Source organism: Hylobates moloch, unplaced genomic scaffold (assembly GCF_009828535.3).
Source record: "Hylobates moloch isolate HMO894 unplaced genomic scaffold, HMol_V3 SCAFFOLD_5, whole genome shotgun sequence".
In the NCBI taxonomy this organism is placed as follows: domain Eukaryota; kingdom Metazoa; phylum Chordata; class Mammalia; order Primates; family Hylobatidae; genus Hylobates; species Hylobates moloch.
The window spans coordinates 98,410,024-98,427,986 of record NW_026652280.1 but is presented as its reverse complement, the minus strand read 5'-3'; the positions used below and the strand labels follow the sequence as shown (position 1 = coordinate 98,427,986).

The window sequence follows — 17,963 nt, the reverse complement described above, 5'->3', positions numbered from 1 at the left end:
TTAAAGCCACTTTTTAGTCCTACCAAAGATGGCATTTTATTTGGTGGTTGGAATTTCCTGGTCACTGAGAAATAATCAACAATTAGAAAACGGATAGACTTTATTTGGGAGGGCTTCCTGGAGGTGGTAGCCTCAAGTTCTGATGAACAGAAGACAGAGACAGGAATGAGGGAGAAATAAGAGTGATAACTTGGTTAAAATTAGCATGGCAGCAACAGCCAAGGGGCAGAAGGAGAAAGGTGTGAAGGCCTTGGTCAGAAATGGATCCAATTAGCCCTGGAAGATGTTGGTGGGGCCAGGGCAAAGCTGGATGTGCAGTGTCACATTGAGCAGAACAGTGGAGCTGGAGACGCTGAGGTCTACGAGGATCAGACTTAGAACCCTCACACAGATGATGCGGTTGTCGTCATGAGGGTGTTTCAGTGCCTCTGCAACGCTGCTGGCCCCTTCGGAGGGGCCCAGCCACATCTCCACTCTAGCTGGGGTGCTGAGCTCGCTGTCCAAGAAGCCCCAATGTATGGAGGAGTGGTTAAAGTTCAGTGGGGCCTGGGGGAAGTGGCAAGGATGCTGGAACACTCTGGGCTGCATGCTCCCGTCTGCCCCTTTTTACCCCTTTCCCTCTAGGTTCAGCTTTCTTTTTCTTTTTTCTTTTTTTTTTTTTTTGAGATGGAGTCTCGCTCTGTCGCCCAGGCTGGAGTGCAGTGGTGCGATCTCGGCTTACTGCAACCTCCGCCTTCCGGGTTCAAGCGATTCTCCTGGGTAGTTGGGATCACAGGTGCCCGCCACCATGCTCGGCTAATTTTTTTGTATTTTTAGTTTCACCACATTGGCCAGGCTGGTCTCGAATTCCTGACCTCAGGTGACCCACCTGCCTCGGCCTCCCAAAGTGTTGGGATTATAGGCATGAGCCACCGTGCCCAGCGCAACTGGCCTAAGTTCAGCTTTCTTTCAAGTGAGGACTCAGTGATGACGAGCCCCGCCCCTCCCTGAGTGGGTTCATGGGATGTGATGTTACTCTTCAGTTCCCCTGAGAAGCCCCTGAGCCAGAGTTACAGATCACCTTACTGAGACTGTGCTGCATTAGTTGAGGGGGCAGATAGGATGAAAGGGGCAGCTCAGGGGAGGCTGGAGCAGGAAAGAGCCATCAGGGTAAGGTGTGGAGCTGAAGGGGCAGGGGCTGGAGGACAAAGCTGGACCCTGTAGTGGCAGCAGTGCTCTCTGCTCACAGCAAGGTCTTCCATGTGCTGTGACAGGGTGAGAGGCTGCCCTTTCACAGATCTAAGAGTGGGCTCAGCCAGAGAGGCTCTGCCTGGAGGAGGCAGGAGGAGGGATGGAATGACCACGGGAAGACTGTTGGTGAGAAATGCCCTCCCCCTCCTGGCATGTGGAGTCTCGCTCAGCATAATCGCCCCAGTTCCCTTTTCCTGTACAAGTTACTCAACTTCTCCCTCCTGAGGTCTCACTGCAGCCCCAGGCCTCACCTTGGAGTAAAGTCAGCAGGATTGTGCAGGGGTGCCCCTCGTGACGGGGAGGGAGGTTCCACCACCTTGGTCTTCAGGGCTGGGCCTGCAGCTGTGGCCCTCAGCAAGACTGGGACCTTATCCTTTAGCCTAGGAGGGGCCCCGGGGTATTAAGAGGAACACTGGGTTGGGATGACAAGATCTGGTCCCTGGGCCTGACTGCCTTTGGCTCCCTGTCACCTCCCCTCTCTAGACCTCAGTTTCCTCTTTAGTTGAGCCAAACACTCTGTCATCAAGGGTCTCTAAAGTCCCTTCTAGCCCCAGCAGTATTGCTTTTCAAAGCCCTTCACTTGCACGGTCTCATTTGTGTGCAATGAGACCCTGTGTGCAAATGAGGCATTATCTCCATGCATAAGGAATGGAGGGAGGAGTGGCACAGAAAAAGGGTTCCCCTGCTGAAGGTTGCACAACTAGTTAGCACAGGGCCACAACAGACCCAGGGCTCTTGATGCCATAGCTTCATCTGAGCTCCACCACCCCTTTGGTGTGTCCACCCCATGCTCTGTGGAGCTGCAGAAGGAAGAAGAAGGTCCCTAGGTCCTGCTCTGCCCCTGGCTTTGCTCCTGCCCCTGTTCTGCTCCAGGCTTTCTCCTCCAGAAACACCAAGTGGGTCACTAGGCACTTCTGGTCCCCTCCCCACACCTGCCCATTCTGTTATACCCCAAAGTCTGGGGAAATCTATTTTCTGACTTTCTGATTTCTGTCTCTTGCTGTACAATAAATATGCCACTCTTTTCTGCCTCCTCCCCTGCCCCAAGGAATCAGCCACGAGGTAACTGACTCCCTGCGTCTAATCTGAGACCTTTCTGGCACTTTGAGCCTCCTCTCTGATTTCAGCAAAGCCATCTGCTCCTCCCTCCCTGCCCCTTTGCCTCCCTCCCCACCTCTCCTCTTGCTCAGGAGGACATTTAGATCTGAGGTCTAAACAAAGGGAAGTGGAACTCCAACTCTGTTGACTCAGCAACCATATTTCTCCTTAAGCTGATTAGCACTGGAGTGGAAAGGAGGGGAATTGGCCAGTCACTGGAGCTGGCGCCTGGGCCAGGCTGGGGGTGGTGTGGTGGTGGCAGTGCCCAGGCCTCGGGACTGTGGCTTAAGGAAAGGGTCTGCAAGCTTCCTGTGCCTCAGTAGATACAGGGGCCCTGACTGGCGCTGATTGCCTGGACTAGACTCTTGTAGGAATGAGTGTGAAAAGAACAGGCTGCACAGATGGGACCACAGGAGTCCCCAGGCCTGGGCAGCTCTGGAGGGGCTGTCTCTGCTCTGAGCCCTGAGGATGATCCAGGGGCAGACACAGCCCTGCCTTAGAAAGCCCCCTGTCTGGCTGGGCATGGTGGCTCATGCCTGTAATCTCAGCACTTGGGGAGGCTGTGACAGGAATATAGCTTGAGGCCAGGGGTTTGAGACCAGCTCTGGCAACATAGTGAGACCCTGTCTCTATGATTTTTTTTTTTCCCCAAGACAGAGTCTTGCTCTGTCACCCAGGCTGGAGTACAGTGGTGCGATCTTGGCTCCCTGCAACCTCCGCCTCCCGTGTTCACACAATTCTCCTGCCTCAGCCTCCCGAGTAGCTGGGATTACAGGCATGTGCCACCACGCCCGGCTGACTTTTGTATTTTTAGTAGAGATGGATGGGGCTTCACCAAATTGGCCAGGCTGTTCTCGAACTCCTGACCTCAGGTGATCTGCCCACCTCGGCCTCCCAAAGTGCTGGGATTGCAGGCGTGAGCTACCACGCCCAGCCAAAAAAAAAATTTTTTTTTTTTAATTAGCGCTGGGCTTGGTGGTGGGCACCTGTAGTCCCAGCAACTTGGGAAGCTAAGGCTGCAGTGAGCTATGATCGTGCCACTATACTCCAGCCTGGGCAAAGGGCGAGACCCTGTCTAAAAAAAAAAAAAAAGAAAGTCCCCAGTCTGAGACAAAAGTAAGACCCAGGGCATATGCCAGAGCCCCAGAGTGTAGAGCTTTGCACGGGAACAGGAGGCTGGCTCTGAATTGGGTCTGGGCAGAGAAGGGGGAAGCAAGAGGGATAGGGGAGAGAATGGGATCCTGATTGAGGCAAAGGGCCTAAGCCCACGAGGCTAGGAAGATGAGAGGCCTGGAGCCAGTTCCGAGGGGATTCCTGTCCTCTAAGGGGCTCACACACATCTTCCTCCTCCCCAGTCCTGTACTTGGCAGGGGGGTTGCAGAGGAGGTGAAGGGGCTGTCCCTCAACTGCGCACCTCTCTGCCCCTCTTTCTTTATGCCTCAGGTGGTGCAGCCACCCCTATGTCCCTGGCTGTCTACTCAACCCATCCCAGCCAGAGAAGGAATACTTTGCAGAGGTCTGTGTCCCTGGCCTTGGTGTCTGTCAATCCTCAAGCCCCTCCACCCTCACTGCAGTGGCAGTTCAACTCCTTGTCTTCCACAGTATGAGAGAGAGAAAGTCAGAGACAGAAACAGAAGGAGCCTGGAGGACTTGAATCCCTGTAGGGGAAGGCAGTTGGTGATGATTTATTAGCCAGACAAGAATCAACAAACAAGTTCTAACATCTGTTCTCACCAAACCATTCCTCAGACAACAGCAGCATTGGACCAGGGCCCAGACTCAAAAGGCTCAGAGGGCCAAGGAAATTAGACTCCAAGAGGAGAAACCAGGACAGTGGGAGCCAACAGGGCCCTCCTTGCACACTTCTTTGCTGTCTTAGATCACCAAGGACTGAGCCATTGGATTCTTGGGATCTCTTAGGAGGGAGCAGGCTCTGCATTTGCTTCTCTGACCTCCAGGCTTCTTTGTTGGGGGTCAGGCCAGACCTGTCAGGGGGACAGAGTTAAGCCAGGATCCACAGGAGGGGACCCAGCAAGCACCCAGGCCTCCATGCAGTAGAACTCTGGAAAGTGGCCAGATTTCCTGTTTGAGGAAATCTCTGATGTTTCCTATGGACTTGAGTTTGTGGATGTGTGGTAAGGAACAGAGCACTAAACAGGGAATCAGGAAGCCTGGTTCTAGTCCTTGACCTTGGCCAAGTCACTGTCCCTCTCAGGCTATGTTTTCTTTTCCGCATAGTGAGGGAGTTGAATTTGATCAGTGAGGACAAATATAATGCTGCTCATCCTCCTGCTCTTACCCGTGGCAGACATCACTAATCAATCATGTGCTTTTTTTCTGCTGAGTTCAGATATGACCTTAACATCCTTTCCAATGCAGCACTCTAGGCAGCCACGACCAATGGATTGGAGTTGGCATGCAAGATGACACCTCTTTGCCATCCTTGCAATAGATGATGGCTGAGCTCCTTTCCAGCTTTGAACACCTATGTTTTATTCCATCCACATTTCCCGAAAAGGGTGCCAAGTGTGTGTGAAGATCTCTGGACCTGATGCTCCAAGTTATCCTCACCAAGCTCAGACTTACCGCCTACTGAGGAGGCCCAAGTGGGAGCCATGCCTGTCCTCTGTCCTGAAGCACCTGTCTAGAAAGATTGTGGGGGAGGGTGTGTCTCCAGGCGGGTGGGGGCTGGTGGGGCAGGGGAGGGCCTTGCCCAATCACAGAGTTCTCAGAATGCAGCTGGGAGCCACCTGTATTCTGCAGAGAGAAGGACAGTTCTAGGTTACACCCTCTACCCTCTGCCTCCTAGGTGTACTTGCAGTCTCAAGACATCTGATCTGAACAGACTTTGGCTTCCAGAGAGGGTATCTAAACTCCTCTCATTCATTAATTCAACAAACATCTCCTGAGCACCTGCTCTGTGCCAGGCACTGGGCTGGGTGCTTTGGAAACAGATGGGTAAGTCCCAGCCCCTCCCTTCAGGGAACTCACACTCTAAACTAGGGAAGAGACAGAGAGAAGGAGATGGGAGGAGATGGATGTCTCAGATGATCAGTGGCATGGCAGGTGTGTGTAAGGCACAGGGAGTGGCCTCTGTGGCTTCTGAGAAGGGAAAGCTGGTCATGAAGGATGATTAGAAAGTTGCCAGGCAGTGGGAGGATGAGGTTGCAGGAAGTTGCTATAGGCAGAGATACTGGCGGGTGCAAACCCCAGGAGGCTTGAAACCACTTGGTGAGTTTAGAGAAATGTGAATCATTCTAGGAGAATGGGAGCGGCTGGTGGTAAGGCTAAGGAGGTGAGACCCCCCACCCCGACCCAAGTCTAGAGTGCATCATGGGCCAGGCAGCTGCTTCAGCAAGACCATTCTGGCTTCTTTGGTGCAGAGTGGATCAGAAGTGGCAAGAATGGTGGTTAGGAAACCAGTTAAGAAGCTCTTGGGAGCCAGGTGAGGTGGCTCGAGCCTGTAATCTCAGCTGAGGTGGGAGGATCACTTGTGCCTAGGAGTTCAAGTTTGCAGTGAGCTATGATTATGCCACTGCACTCCAGCCTGGGTGACAAAGCCAGACCCCAATGATGGGGGCTGGAGCTGGGGGAAGGAAAAATATACTTAGGAAGAGATCCAGCAGGAATGAGTGGCTTACTGGGGGAGTGAAGAGGGAGCAGTGCTGAGGGAGCCCTGGGATTCTGGCTTGGCTAGCTGGGTAGCTGGAGAGTTAGCAATCAGGACAGTGAACATGGGACTGAGCTGTTTGGAGGGCAAGGGTGAGAGCAGTGTTGGCCGTGTTGAGTTTGAGGGGCTGAGGGATGCTGGGGGTAACTGACCAGAAGCTTGGAGAAAAGTTTGGACGGAGATATGGACAGGCGACGTTAGCTCTAGGACAGCAGACGTTGGCAGGGGTGTGGGTGAGTGCGAGCAGGCTCAGGCTGAGCAGGGAGCCTGGGGCACCAGCAGGGAGGGAGGATGGGGAAGGGTCTGAGGATGGAGGCTGGGGAAGGGCTTTGGGAGGGCCGCAGAGGCCAAGGGAGAGGGTGGGATGGCAGCTGGGGCTAACCCATGGCATGAGGTACTGACTTGAAGGGTAGGCAAGAAGACTTAGGGCTGGGGAGAAGGAAGAGGGAGACAGGCAGTACACAGAAGCAGGCTGGAAGAGTAGAGTCCCCCTCCCCTGAGCTCACTGAGATGACATAAGGGAACCCAAGTGCTCTTTTTCTCCAGGACAGCAGGGCCGTGAAGGCCAAGGGAGAGAGCCAGAGAGGCATGGGGTGGGGTCAGCCCCAGGTGCGTCTGAAGAGGGCCTGCAGGACAAGATGGACGCAGATCAAAAAAGCCTCGATGCGGGAGGTGGAGGGGGACCCTGCTTGGGGGCCTCTGTTTTCTCTGTGAGGTAGGAGGGCATGGGGGCTTGACAAAGATGAGGTCTGAGTGACTCTGGGGAGAAGAGGGGTCAGTCTCTGGGCCTGGAGAAGGGAGGCTGGCGCCTGGATCATTCTGTCCTTCCCACGTCACCTCACACCTCTGCCCCTTACCCTGCCCCAGGCATCCACTCTGAACACCTTCTTCACCTTCCCCCATCTACCTACAGGGAGACCTTCTTGCACCCACCTTTCCCTGCATACCCATTTACCTGGCCTCCTGGGACAGGCCTGGACTGGCTCTTCCGTAGGACAGGGTGCCCAAGGGTGGCGGGTAGGCCCTCATCTTCCACTTCCACATAGATGTTGCTGGGGGCTTCCCCAGGGCTGCCCCGGCCCATGGCATAGAAAGCTATGGGTTCATCAGGCTCGTTGTAGATAGGATTGGAGGGCTTGGGGGGTGGGGCCGGGCGGCGGTGTGGAACAGGGCTTGTGTAGACTTCTGGGGGCAGCTGAGGTTTGGCGCGGATGGGAGGCTTGGGCCTGAGCAGCTGGGACGGCTGGGAGAGAAGGGGAGGCCAGGGAGGAGTGGGGTGAGGGAGGCAGTGTTAAAGCCCGAGCCTAACTCCCAGCCTGAGCCTCTGCCCCCGCTAGGCCCCTCCTCCTCCCCGCTGCCTGCACCCCCTCGCAGGCCTGTCCTCCCACTCCCTCAGCCCCTCCAGCCCAATACCTCCTTCTCCCCAGCCCCCTCTTTCTGCATCGGGACTGGGGCTTGCCCCTGTTTGACGATTGGGCTGTACTGGGGGTTTGGGTCCTGGCTTTTGCTTCCAAAATTTGATTCTTCAGTCCTCAGGGAAAGTCCTGCAGGCTCAGGAGTCTGCTGGGAAAGAAGGATGTCTGAGGGACTCGGTGGAGCATTGGGGAGGGGGAGGTGATCAGGAGGACAAAATAATCCAGTCTAAGTGGAGGATGGGGGAAGGGAGAGGGGCACAGAAATTTGGCCTGGGCTGGGTTCCCTGGATGAGGAAGAGGGGTGGTGACGGCAAGGAGACCCAGGGTTGGATGGAGGCAGTGGTAAGCTCTGGTCACAGGCCATATCTAGCATTAAAGTTTTTCTTTTTTGAGATGGAGTCTCGCTCTGTTGCCCAGGCTGAAGTGTAGTGGTGCAGTCTCAGCTCACTGCAGCCTTGACCTCCTGGGCTCAAGCTGTCCTCTTGCCTCAGCCTCCCAAGTAGCTGGGACTACAGGCACGTGCTACCACACCGGCTAATTGTGTTTTCATTTCTTGTAGAGATGAGGTCTCACTATGTTGCCCAGGCTTGGTCTTGAACTCTTGGGCTCAAGTGATCCTCCCACCTCAGCCTTCCTGTGTCTTAGGATTACAGGCGTGAGCCAGGCCGGGCGCGGTGGCTCACGCCTGTAATCCCAGCACTTTGGGAGGCCGAGGCGGGCGGATCACAAGGTCAGGAGATCGAGACCATCCTGGCTAACAAGGTGAAACCCCATCTCTACTAAAAATACAAAAATTAGCCGGGCGAGGTGGCAGGCGCCTGTAGTCCCAGCTACGCGGGAGGCTGAGGCAGGAGAATGGCGTGAACCCCGGGGGGCGGAGCCTGCAGTGAGCCGAGATCGCGCCACTGCACTCCAGCCTGGGTGAAAGAGCGAGACTCCGTCTCAAAAAAAAAAAAAAAAAAGGATTACAGGCGTGAGCCACCACACTTGGCTGCATTAAACTTAATTTCATCTGGAACACAGGGCCAGGCCAGATTCCATTTGTGCCTGTGGTTGTGAAAATGCAACATGGCTTTACACTTCTTTAGCTGAAAAATTATTGGCATGGGGACCAATCTCCATGACAGCTGTGCTTGTGTTTATTTCTGTACTGCTGGTTAATTTATGGCGATATAAGCTAAATTTTTTTTTTTTTTTTTGAGACCAAGTCTCATTCTGTCATCCAGGCTGGAGTGCAGTGGCGCAGTCTCGGCTCACTGCAACCTCCGCCTCCTGAGTTCAAGACATTCTCCTGCCTCAGCCTCCCAAGTAGCTGGGATTACAGGCCCCCACCACCACATCCCAGCTAATGTTTGTATTTTTTAGTAGAGATGGGGTTTTGCCATGTCAGCCAGTGTGGTCTCGAAATCCTGACCTCAGGTGATCCTCCACTTTGGCCTCCCAAAGTGCTGGGATTACAGGTGTGAGCCACTGCGCCCGGCCATAAGCTAAAATTTTTAAGGGCAGAGACCACCTCAGGAGAGAGGAGCCCCATGTGGGATGGTTCCATCTCACAGAGGGTCTGCTTTTAGCTCCGTGTTAGCCCTTGGTCCATGAATGCTGTCCCCATGCCTGCTGCCACTGTAGGCTAAGGTCACAGGGCTTTTCCCGTGCTCCTGCAATCCACCAAGTGCACGTCTCTATCGGGAGGTGTACTGCAGGTGTACTGTGGAAACCAAAGAATTCTTTTTCCTGCCCTAACCCCCTCCTCTTTCAGCATCTCCTTCCTGAATAAAAAGTAGCACCTCCACCCTGCTGCCGAAACAGCACCTTAGGAATCAGCCTAGATGCCTCCACCTCCTTCCTCTTGACATGAAATCAAACACAAGTCCTGCTCCTTCCACTGTCTAAATATCGTTCACATCTGAGTACTTTTCTCCATTCACATGGCCAGCATCCTAGTTCAGGCCTCCTGACTCCTCCCCCTGCATCGCCTTGCCCTTCCAACCCACTCTCCAGTCTTCGAGCAGAGCAATCTTACAGAAACTCCCCTAGCAATCCTCGGGTGGCTGCGCATTGCCCCAGGATAAGTCAGACTTCTGAGAGCTTGAGTGACAAGACTCTGTGTGATCTCAGACTTCTATAGCTCTGCCTTCAGCCTTCTCAGGTCAGGCTGGCTCCTCCTCACCCCCAGACTTCCCTACGCCCTGTGAATCTCAGGTCTCTGCCTGTTCCTCACAGAAAAGGCAGTGACCACAGGCACTGTCCCCACTTGTTTTAACTGACCCAAATCAAGTTCTGTGAAACTCTTCTTGTCTAGGGCACCAATGACCTCCTCTCTGTCAAACCCAGTGTCAATTCCACCCTCTGCCCTCACCTGCCTTCACTCACTTTCTTCGCTTGGCTTCCAGAGCATCACACTCTTCTGGCTTTTCTCCTCTTTCTGAGCGCTCTGCTCAGTTTTCTTTGTCGGTTCCCCCTCATTTCTGCAAACTCTAAATGCTGGAGACTTGGGCTTCATTTCCTTCCCACCTACACTGACTTCTGAGTGAGATTTCTCCCCTCCTAAAGGTTTTAGAGTCCATCTAAGTGCTGGTGACTCTCAATATTTGTCTGCAGCCCATCCCTTTGTCCCAGTCCCCAGACTCTGAATTCCAGCTGCCTACTTGACATCTCCATGCTGAACTGCACGTGTAGAAAACAGAACTCCTGATCACCCGCCCGCTGCCTGGATGTGTTCCTCCTAGAACTTTTCTCATCTCAGTCAATGACAAGTCCATCTTTTCACACTCCTCAACCAATCCCACAAAAACCCAGCAGCTCCACCTTCTAAGGAGACTCAGCCTTCACCCTCCTCATGCCTCCTGGAGGCCCTCACCTCTGCTACCCTGACCCAGGCTGCCATCATTTCATGTGAAATATTGCCCCTCCCGAAACTTGCCAGGCCATGTCACCCCTCAGCTTGTAACTCTCCAGTGCCACCTCGTCTTGCTCAGAATAAAACTTCAAATGCATACAAGAGTCTACAGGGCCCCCCTCCCTCACCCCTCTGATCTCATCTCCTATCTCTCTATCCCTCAGTCACCGGATCCACCCATGCTAGCTTCCTCTCTGCTCCCATCATTCCTCAGACACACCAAGTCTCCTCCTGCCTCAGGGCCTTTGCACCTGCTGTGCCTGCTGCCAAGAATGCTTTTCCTCTAGTTATCTGCATGGATCTTCTCCTATTTCATACAGGTCTCTATTCAGATGTCCGCTTACCCGAGTGGCCTTTCCTGACACCCTGTGTAGAACAGCCCCAACCCTGTCACTCTTCAACAATATTTCACATGAAATGACGGCAGCCTGGGCCAGTGTAGCAGAGGCAGGTGCCTCCAGGAGGCATGAGGAGGGTGGAGGCTGGGTCTGCTTAGAAGGTGGAGCTGGTGGAGCTGTTTGATTTTCTTGTCAGTGTGTACTCATCATTACTAGACAGACTCTGTCTTCTTTGCTTGTTATCCATATTACTCACTCGTCTGTCTCCTCCTTCTAGAATGGAAACTCTTGAAGGCGGAGATATTCAGGTCATTTATGTTCATTCCTGTTTTTCCAGTGCCCAGAAGGTTGCGTGGCACACAACACTGCCAGAACTTGTGCACCGCTCAAGTGGTGGTCCCTCAGCACTGCCTGAACTTGTGCACTGCTGCCTGCTAGGCTAAATGGTACCTTGTATTTCTTCTTGAATCACACTGTCCACACTGGATTTCTATTACTTGTCCATTTTTGCTGCTGGAAAGTAGGCTTTGTGAGTTTGAGACCCATCTGTCTGTCTTGTTCATGGGTCTGTTCTCAGGGCATGCCAGCAGTTGGTAGGCCCTAAGTACTCCGTAAATATCTCTTACATTAAAAAACAAATGACTAGGCTGGGCGCAGTGTCTCACGCCTCTAATCCCAGCTACTCAGGGGTCCCATTCTGGAGACCCCCGCATCCTCCCCTGGCCTCATCCTGGAAGGGCAGCCTGCAGGGGCTGCTACTGCAGCAACAGGGATGGGAAAGTAAGTAGTTGGACTTCCCGATTTCAGAAGTCAAAGCTGAAAATACCAGGTGGAAAATACCAGCATTCGAGGCCTTAGGGACAGGAGGATAATGGGGCCTAGTGGGGGGAAGCTGACTCAGGAGGCTGAGGCAGGAGAATCACTTGAAGCCGGGAGGTGGAGTTTGCAGGGAGAGAAGATCGCGCCACTGCACTCCAGCCTGCGCGACAGAGCGAGACTCTGTCTAAAACAGAGCAAAACAAAATAAAAAACAAAACCCCAAATCACTCTGTGTGCCCCTGGTCTCTCCTTGCCCCTCTGACTCCGTGTGGCTGGGCTGGTCTCTTAAGGACGCCCCCACCCCGCCAACCCAGCACTCATATTTCTCGAAGGGCCTGCCACCCTCCCACGAAGATGAAGATGCCTGGGTAAGGGAGGCATGCCCGAGTGGTGTTTCGGGATGAGAAAGTGCCTGGTGCGGCGTCCTGCGCCTGGGCTCTGAGCGGGAGGGTCGCCGGCCCTAGACCCTGGGCTCTCTGGTCAGAGTCTGGGGCGCGTACCTGGCGGGCGAGGGGCTCGGTGAGCGTCTCCCCGTAGGGGCTGAGCGGGTGCGCCGTGTAGTGCCGCAGCAGGTCCTGCAGCCGCGCGTGGGCGCTGTCCTCGCCCAGCACCACGTGGCGCCCGTCCCCGAGCTGGGCCAGCAGGAAGTGGCGGCAGCAAGTCCGGCTCCTGGAGGGCGCCGTTAGGGATCAGACTATCTCCCGCTCCTCGGCCAGGGTCACCAGCGCGAGGCGTGATCCCCACCTTCAGCAGCCCGGGGAATGAGCTAAGAGCCCGGCTCCTAACGGGATCACACCCAAGCCCCGCCCCTCCCGAGTCCCGCCTTCTGTCGCCCGCCGCGGGGCCTCGCCCCTCACCTGTAAGTCAGCACGAAGGTCACCGCGCTCTCGCTGAACCGCACCAAGTAGCATCCCTGAGGCTTGGGCTCCAGCAGCCTCTCTGCCTCCCTGTGGGTGACGGAGAGAGGGGGCCGAACCCTGCTCTGACACTTCCAGCCTTGCCTCTGTCTCCCCGGCTCTCAGGAGGAGCCTCTACCCCCAAGCAAGCATGCTGGAGCGGCTAGAGAAAGGCTAGGGTTGAGACAGGGAGAGAGAGCATGTGGGCGCTGCTCTCCGGCTGCAGGGACTAGGCGTGGACAGCGGCCAGGGGTCCCATTCAGGAGACCCCCGCATCCTCCCCTGGCCTCATCCTGGAAGGGCAGCCTGCAGGGGCTGCTACTGCGGCAACAGGGATGGGAAAGTAGTTGGACTTCCAGATTTCAGAAGTCAAAGTTGAACTGAGGAGGTGAACAAAGAGATAGGAAGAAATGAGGCTGAGAAATGGAGGAGGGAGGATCTGCAAGGGTGGAAGAAGAGAGTGCTGGGAGATAAAGATGGAGTAAGCCTAGAGGAAGACAGAGATGGAAAATACCAGCATTCGAGGCCTTAGGGACAGGAGGATAATGGGGCCTAGAGAGGGGAAGCTGAGGTACACAGAGGGCTGGACTGGAGCCTCTCCAATGATCTCCCCTGGAGAGATGCCTCAGTGAAAGGCTTGGAAAACTCTGGGAGTGGGGGCCTGGAGTGGGCGCCTCCATCTACTCCAGACTGGTACAAGTGGGAGCCTTCATCTATTCTTGGCAGGTGGCAGGACCCAGACCCAGGACTTGCCCTGCCCCTATCTGGGCCAATTTCCTCCTCCATGACTCACCTCCGGGTGATGAAGCCATGGAACCAGGCAGGGGCTGCCCCGTGCTGCAGGAGCCAGTGGGCCTGGGTCTTCTGGAACCAAGCCCGGGTCTCCGCCTGCAGGGACAGGCTTCCTTCTCCAGGTACCTCCTCTGCTCTCTCAGCATTCCCTGGGTTGGAGGCAGCCTCCGGAGCCTGGGGAGATGCCTGAAACAGGGAAGAGTTCAAGGAGGGGGAAGCAGCACAATGAGTGGGCCTTCTCCTGACTTTGATCCACCTGCCACCTTCTTTTCCTCATACCCAGCCTCTCCTGTCTATTTTAGGGTACAATTGCCCAGAAAGTCCTTCCTAAAGTCTAACTTAAATCCCTTTTTCAACTCCAGCTGTTCTGGCCTCCAGAGACTCTCCTTCCACTGCCCTCTGGGTCCTGAGGGCTTTTAATCCAGCAGCAGTGAGCTGTCACACTGTGCTCTAGGAGGGGCGGGAAAGGCAGCACAGCCTTCCAGATGGACAGAGTCATTCCCTGGCCTGGAGGATGAAGAAACATGATGCGGGAAGTCACCCTAGAGGCCAGAATGAGGGAGGGCTTACTTCATAATATGAGGGACTGACCTAGTTCGCAGGGAAAATTATTGACTGGGCAGAAGAGAAGGACTGAGACAGGAATGTGGAATGCACTGGGCAAATGAAGGTCACTGACACAGAGTGCAGATGCCTGCTTCTGGGACTCAATGCGCTGCACCCTGGTCACCTGTGGACTCAGCCTGAACTTCCCAAGGGCCCAGGAGCAGCAAGGGAGTAAGTGGGCAACTCAGCGCATGAAGGAGGTACTCCTCATTTTCGTTCTCTCCCTCTGTGCCCCAGCCCGTTGGCAGACCCGGATCATTCCTGCCTTCTCTTGGAGTGGCCTTTGTCCATCTGCAAGTCCTTCCCCAAGGGTGGGTGGGAGAGATGAGGGAGCTGCACCACGCTGCCGCCCCAGGTTTCCACTCACCGCAGTGTAGCCCAGGTTCCAGCAGCTCCTGCGGGTCATGTCTGTGATCTGGAAGGTGCTGAAGGTTGGGATGGGGGCTTCGTGACTCCCTGTGAGCAGAAAGAGGGCTGCCGGGGTTTCTCAGAGAGGAACTATGTCTGTCTCTGCCTCCCATCCCTCCCAGGCTCAGGGGACCTGGAGGGCTAGGACAGTCTTAAGAACAGGAAAAATGCAGAAGTGCAGCAGGGGAGTTTCTCAGGCATGAGGATAAGTAGCCAAGGCGGCATGGGGGGCTAATACTGCCAGAGGAGGTTGTGAGGGACACCAGGTGCCTAGAAGGAGAGGCTGGGAGTCAGGCTGGCCTTCGGATGGTCAAGGAGGCAGATCACTTCAGGGCAGGCCCTTCTTCTGGTCCAGGATCTTCTGCTTCCTCCTCCCTTCATCCTCCTGCTCCCTCCTCTCTCCTCTCTGAGAAGCCCTCAACAAACCCTGTCACCTTTATCCTCAGGGATGAGTGGGCACGGAGCCCCTGGCAGGGTTGTGGTCGCCCTGCCAGTCAGCCCTGCCAGCTCTGGCTTAGAGTGGGGCCCCTCATCCCTGAAGTGGGAGCTCAAGCCCAGGAGGGAGGGCAGGGGGATGGGGATCTTTGTGCCCCCTCCCACCCATATCCTCCAACTTTACACTTACCTTGGGGACATATCTGGGCCAGGGGGAACTCCATGAGGGCAGCCTCACAAGGGATCCCAGAGCAGGGTGTGTGTATGTGGTCCGGAAAGGTGTGCACAGTCAGCAACTCATCATCTCTCCTCTCACCCTGGCCCCAGGGGCAGGAAATGTCGCCTTACCCACAGCCTTAGTTCTGGCAGAGGACTCACGTCATGGAAAGCCTTAAGAGGATTGTCCCACCCCCGGAAGCCACGCAGCTGTAGATAGCGGTGGTATAGTGGTGGGGGGTATCTGTGTCACTCTGTGTTTAGGTGTTAGGAAGCCCTTACTGCTGCCTGACCTTCATCCCTCCAGATTCTTTCTCTGCTCCCTCACCCCAAACTAGAACTTCCCTTTCTCTCTCTCTCATCTCTCTTGGCTTCTATTTCTTTCTCTCTGGAAAATCTCCCACTCTGCCTCTTGGCCTGTTCTGAGCAGTGGGAATGGGGATGTCACCCTCAAGGATAAGCCACACAAGGTGCTTATGGATCATGCTTTGAGGAGACATGAGGAAGGGAGGGGGCAGGGCTGCAACAGGAAGGATGTGGGTCAGACTTCTGGAAGGACTTTTTGAGGACATGTGAAAACTATGAGTGTGGGCATGGTGGCTCATGCCTGTAATCCCAGTACTTTGGGAGGCTCAGGCGAGAGAATTGCTTGAGCCCAGGAGTTCATGATCAGCCCTGGGCAACATAGTGAGAGCCCATCTCTATTTTTAAAAAAATAATAATAAAAAAAAAGAAATCTATGAGACAAGGGGTTAGAGAGGAGGGGGCCTGGCTTCCATCATTCAGCAGATAATGGAGCTGAGTTAGGGCAAAACCAGGCAATCCTGGAGGAAGGAAAGAGAATTCCTCCAGCTAAGCAGGTCATCATTAGTATCAACACTATCAGCAGTTGTCATTAATAACATCAGTGTTGACATCTTTTTTATTTTTATTTTTTGAGACAGAGTCTAGCTTTGTCGCCCAGGCTGGACTACAGTGGCACAATCTCAGCTCACTGCAACTTCCGCCTCCCAGGTTCGAGGGATTCTTGTGCCTCAGCCTCCCGAGTAGCTGGGATTACAGGCTTGCGCCACCACACCTGGCTAATTTTTGTATTTTTAGTAGAGACGGGGTTTCACCATGTTGGCCAGGCTGGTCTTGAACTCCTGGCCTCAAGTGATCCACCCACCTCGGCCTCCCAAAGTGTTGGGATCACAGGCATGAGCCACAGCACTGGCCAGTGCTGATGTCTTAAACTTTCAATGCGCTTAGACTTCCCACCATACCAAAGGACCAATCCCATTTCTCTCTGAATTGATCTTCGCAAACTAAGAAGGGGACAGGAACATTATCCCCATTTACCAGAAGCTCAGAGGAGTGCCTTGGCCAGGGCCTTTCAATGTCTGAGAAGTTGGTGTGAGTGCTGGGACTAGAAGCTAGACTTCCTTTCACTAATTTCACTGTGATTTAGGCCAAAGGTTCATGACTATGTGCTATGCACTGTTCTCGGTACTGAGAACCCAGCGAGGAAAAAAAAAACTGTTTCAAGATGTCAGGTGGGGGAGATGGACTTGCCAAGACTTACTGTTTTTTAAAAAATTATGTACTGTTTTTTTACTTTTAAAAACATGCTCTAAATTTTTAATAATTTTAGGGGTACAGTTGGGTTTTGGTTACATGGATAAGTTATCTAGTGGTGATATCTGAGATTTTAATGCACCTGGCACCCAAGCAGCGTACGCTGTCCCCAATATGTAACCTTTTATTCCTCACTCAACCTTCCCCGCAAGTCCCCAAATTCTCTTATATCACTCTCATGCCTTTGTGTCCTCATAGCTTAGCTCCCACTTATAAGTGAGAACATACAATATTTGATTTTCCATTCCTGAGTTACTCCACTTAGAATAATGGCCTCCAGCTCCAACAAAGTTGCTGCAAAAGACATTATTTCGTTCCTTTTTTGGCTGAGTGGTATTCCGTGATGCAGATATACCACATTTTCTTTATCCACTCATTGGTTGATGGGCACTTAGATTGGTTTCATATCTTTGCAATTGCAAATTGTGCTGCTATAAACATGCGTGTGCATGTGTCTTTTTTATAGAATGACTTCTTTTCCTTTGAATAGACACCCAGTAGTGGGATTGCTGGAAATAATGGTATTTCTACTTTTGTTTTTTTAAGGAATCTCCATACTGTTTTTCACAGTGGTGTTACTAATTTACATTCCCACCAGTAATGTAAAACGGTTCCCTTTTCACCATATCCATGCCAACATCTATTTGTGTGTGTGTGTGTGTGTGTGTGTCCATGTTTGAGATGAAGTCTCACTCTGTTGCCCAGGCTGGAGTGCAATGGTGTGATCTCGGCTCACTGCAACCTCTGCCTCCCAGGTTCAAGTGATTCTCCTGCCTCAGCCTCCCGAGTAGCTGGGACTACAGGTGAGCGCCACCATGCCTGGCTAATTTTTGTATTTTTAGTAGAAAAAAATGGGGTTTCACCATTTTGGCCAGGCTGGTCTCGAACTCCTGACCTCAGGTGATCCCCCTGCCTCAGCCTCCCAAAGTGCTGGGATCAAGGCATAAGCCACCGCACCTCGCCACATCTATTGTTTTTTGACTTTTTAATTATGGCCATTCTTGCAGAAATAAGGTGGTATCTCATTGTGGTTTTAATTTGCATTTCCCTGATGATTGTGACGTTGAGCATTTTTTCATATGTTTGTTGCCTGTTTGTATACCTTCTTTTGAGAAATGTCTATTCATGTCCTTTGCTCACTTTTTGATGGGATTATTATTTTTTTATTTTTATTTTTATTATTATTATTTTTTTAGATGGAGTTTCGCTCTTGTTGCCCTTGCTGGAGTGCAATGGTGCAATCTCGGCTCACTGCACCTCCGCCTCTCAGGTTCAACAGATTCTCCTGCCTCAGCCTCCTGAGTAGCTGGGATTACAGGCATGCGCCACCACGCCCGGCTAATTTTGTATTTTTAGTAGAGATGGGGTTTCTCCATGTTGGTCAGGCTGGTCTGGAACTCCTGACCTCAGGTGATCCACCCGCCTCGACCTCCCAAAGTGCTGGGATTACAGGCATGAGCCATCACGCCTGGCCTATTTGTTTTTTTCTTCCTGATTTGAGTTCCTTGAGATTCTGGGCACTAGGCG

At 53.4% G+C, this 17,963-nt stretch overlaps 1 protein-coding gene across 1 annotated transcript; it reads right to left on the bottom strand.

The window, feature by feature from the left end:
- Window positions 1-3,983: 3,983 nt before the first annotated feature.
- SH2D2A (SH2 domain containing 2A) lies at window positions 3,984-14,847 on the bottom strand. The gene is made up of 9 exons (XM_032154110.2): window positions 14,794-14,847; window positions 14,128-14,216; window positions 13,156-13,340; window positions 12,324-12,413; window positions 11,967-12,135; window positions 7,412-7,558; window positions 6,954-7,241; window positions 4,915-5,085; window positions 3,984-4,313 (listed from the first exon to the last, which is right to left on the bottom strand). The coding sequence occupies exons 1-8, from the start codon at window positions 14,825-14,827 to the stop codon at window positions 4,918-4,920; spliced, it is 1,170 nt and encodes a 389-aa protein (XP_032010001.1). The 5' UTR covers window positions 14,828-14,847; the 3' UTR covers window positions 3,984-4,313; window positions 4,915-4,917.
- Window positions 14,848-17,963: the final 3,116 nt, after the last annotated feature.

Excerpts from the sequence above, each read along its gene's own strand:
- SH2D2A (XM_032154110.2), bottom strand. The coding sequence starts at position 14,827 with ATGGAGTTCCCCCTGGCCCAGATATGTCCCCAAG. Across the intron at positions 13,341-14,127 it reads GGAACCTGGGCTACACTGCG|GCATCTCCCCAGGCTCCGGA; the intron begins GTGAGTGGAAAC and ends TCCCTGTTTCAG. Across the intron at positions 7,242-7,411 it reads AGGGGGCTGGGGAGAAGGAG|CCGTCCCAGCTGCTCAGGCC; the intron begins GTATTGGGCTGG and ends CTTCTCTCCCAG.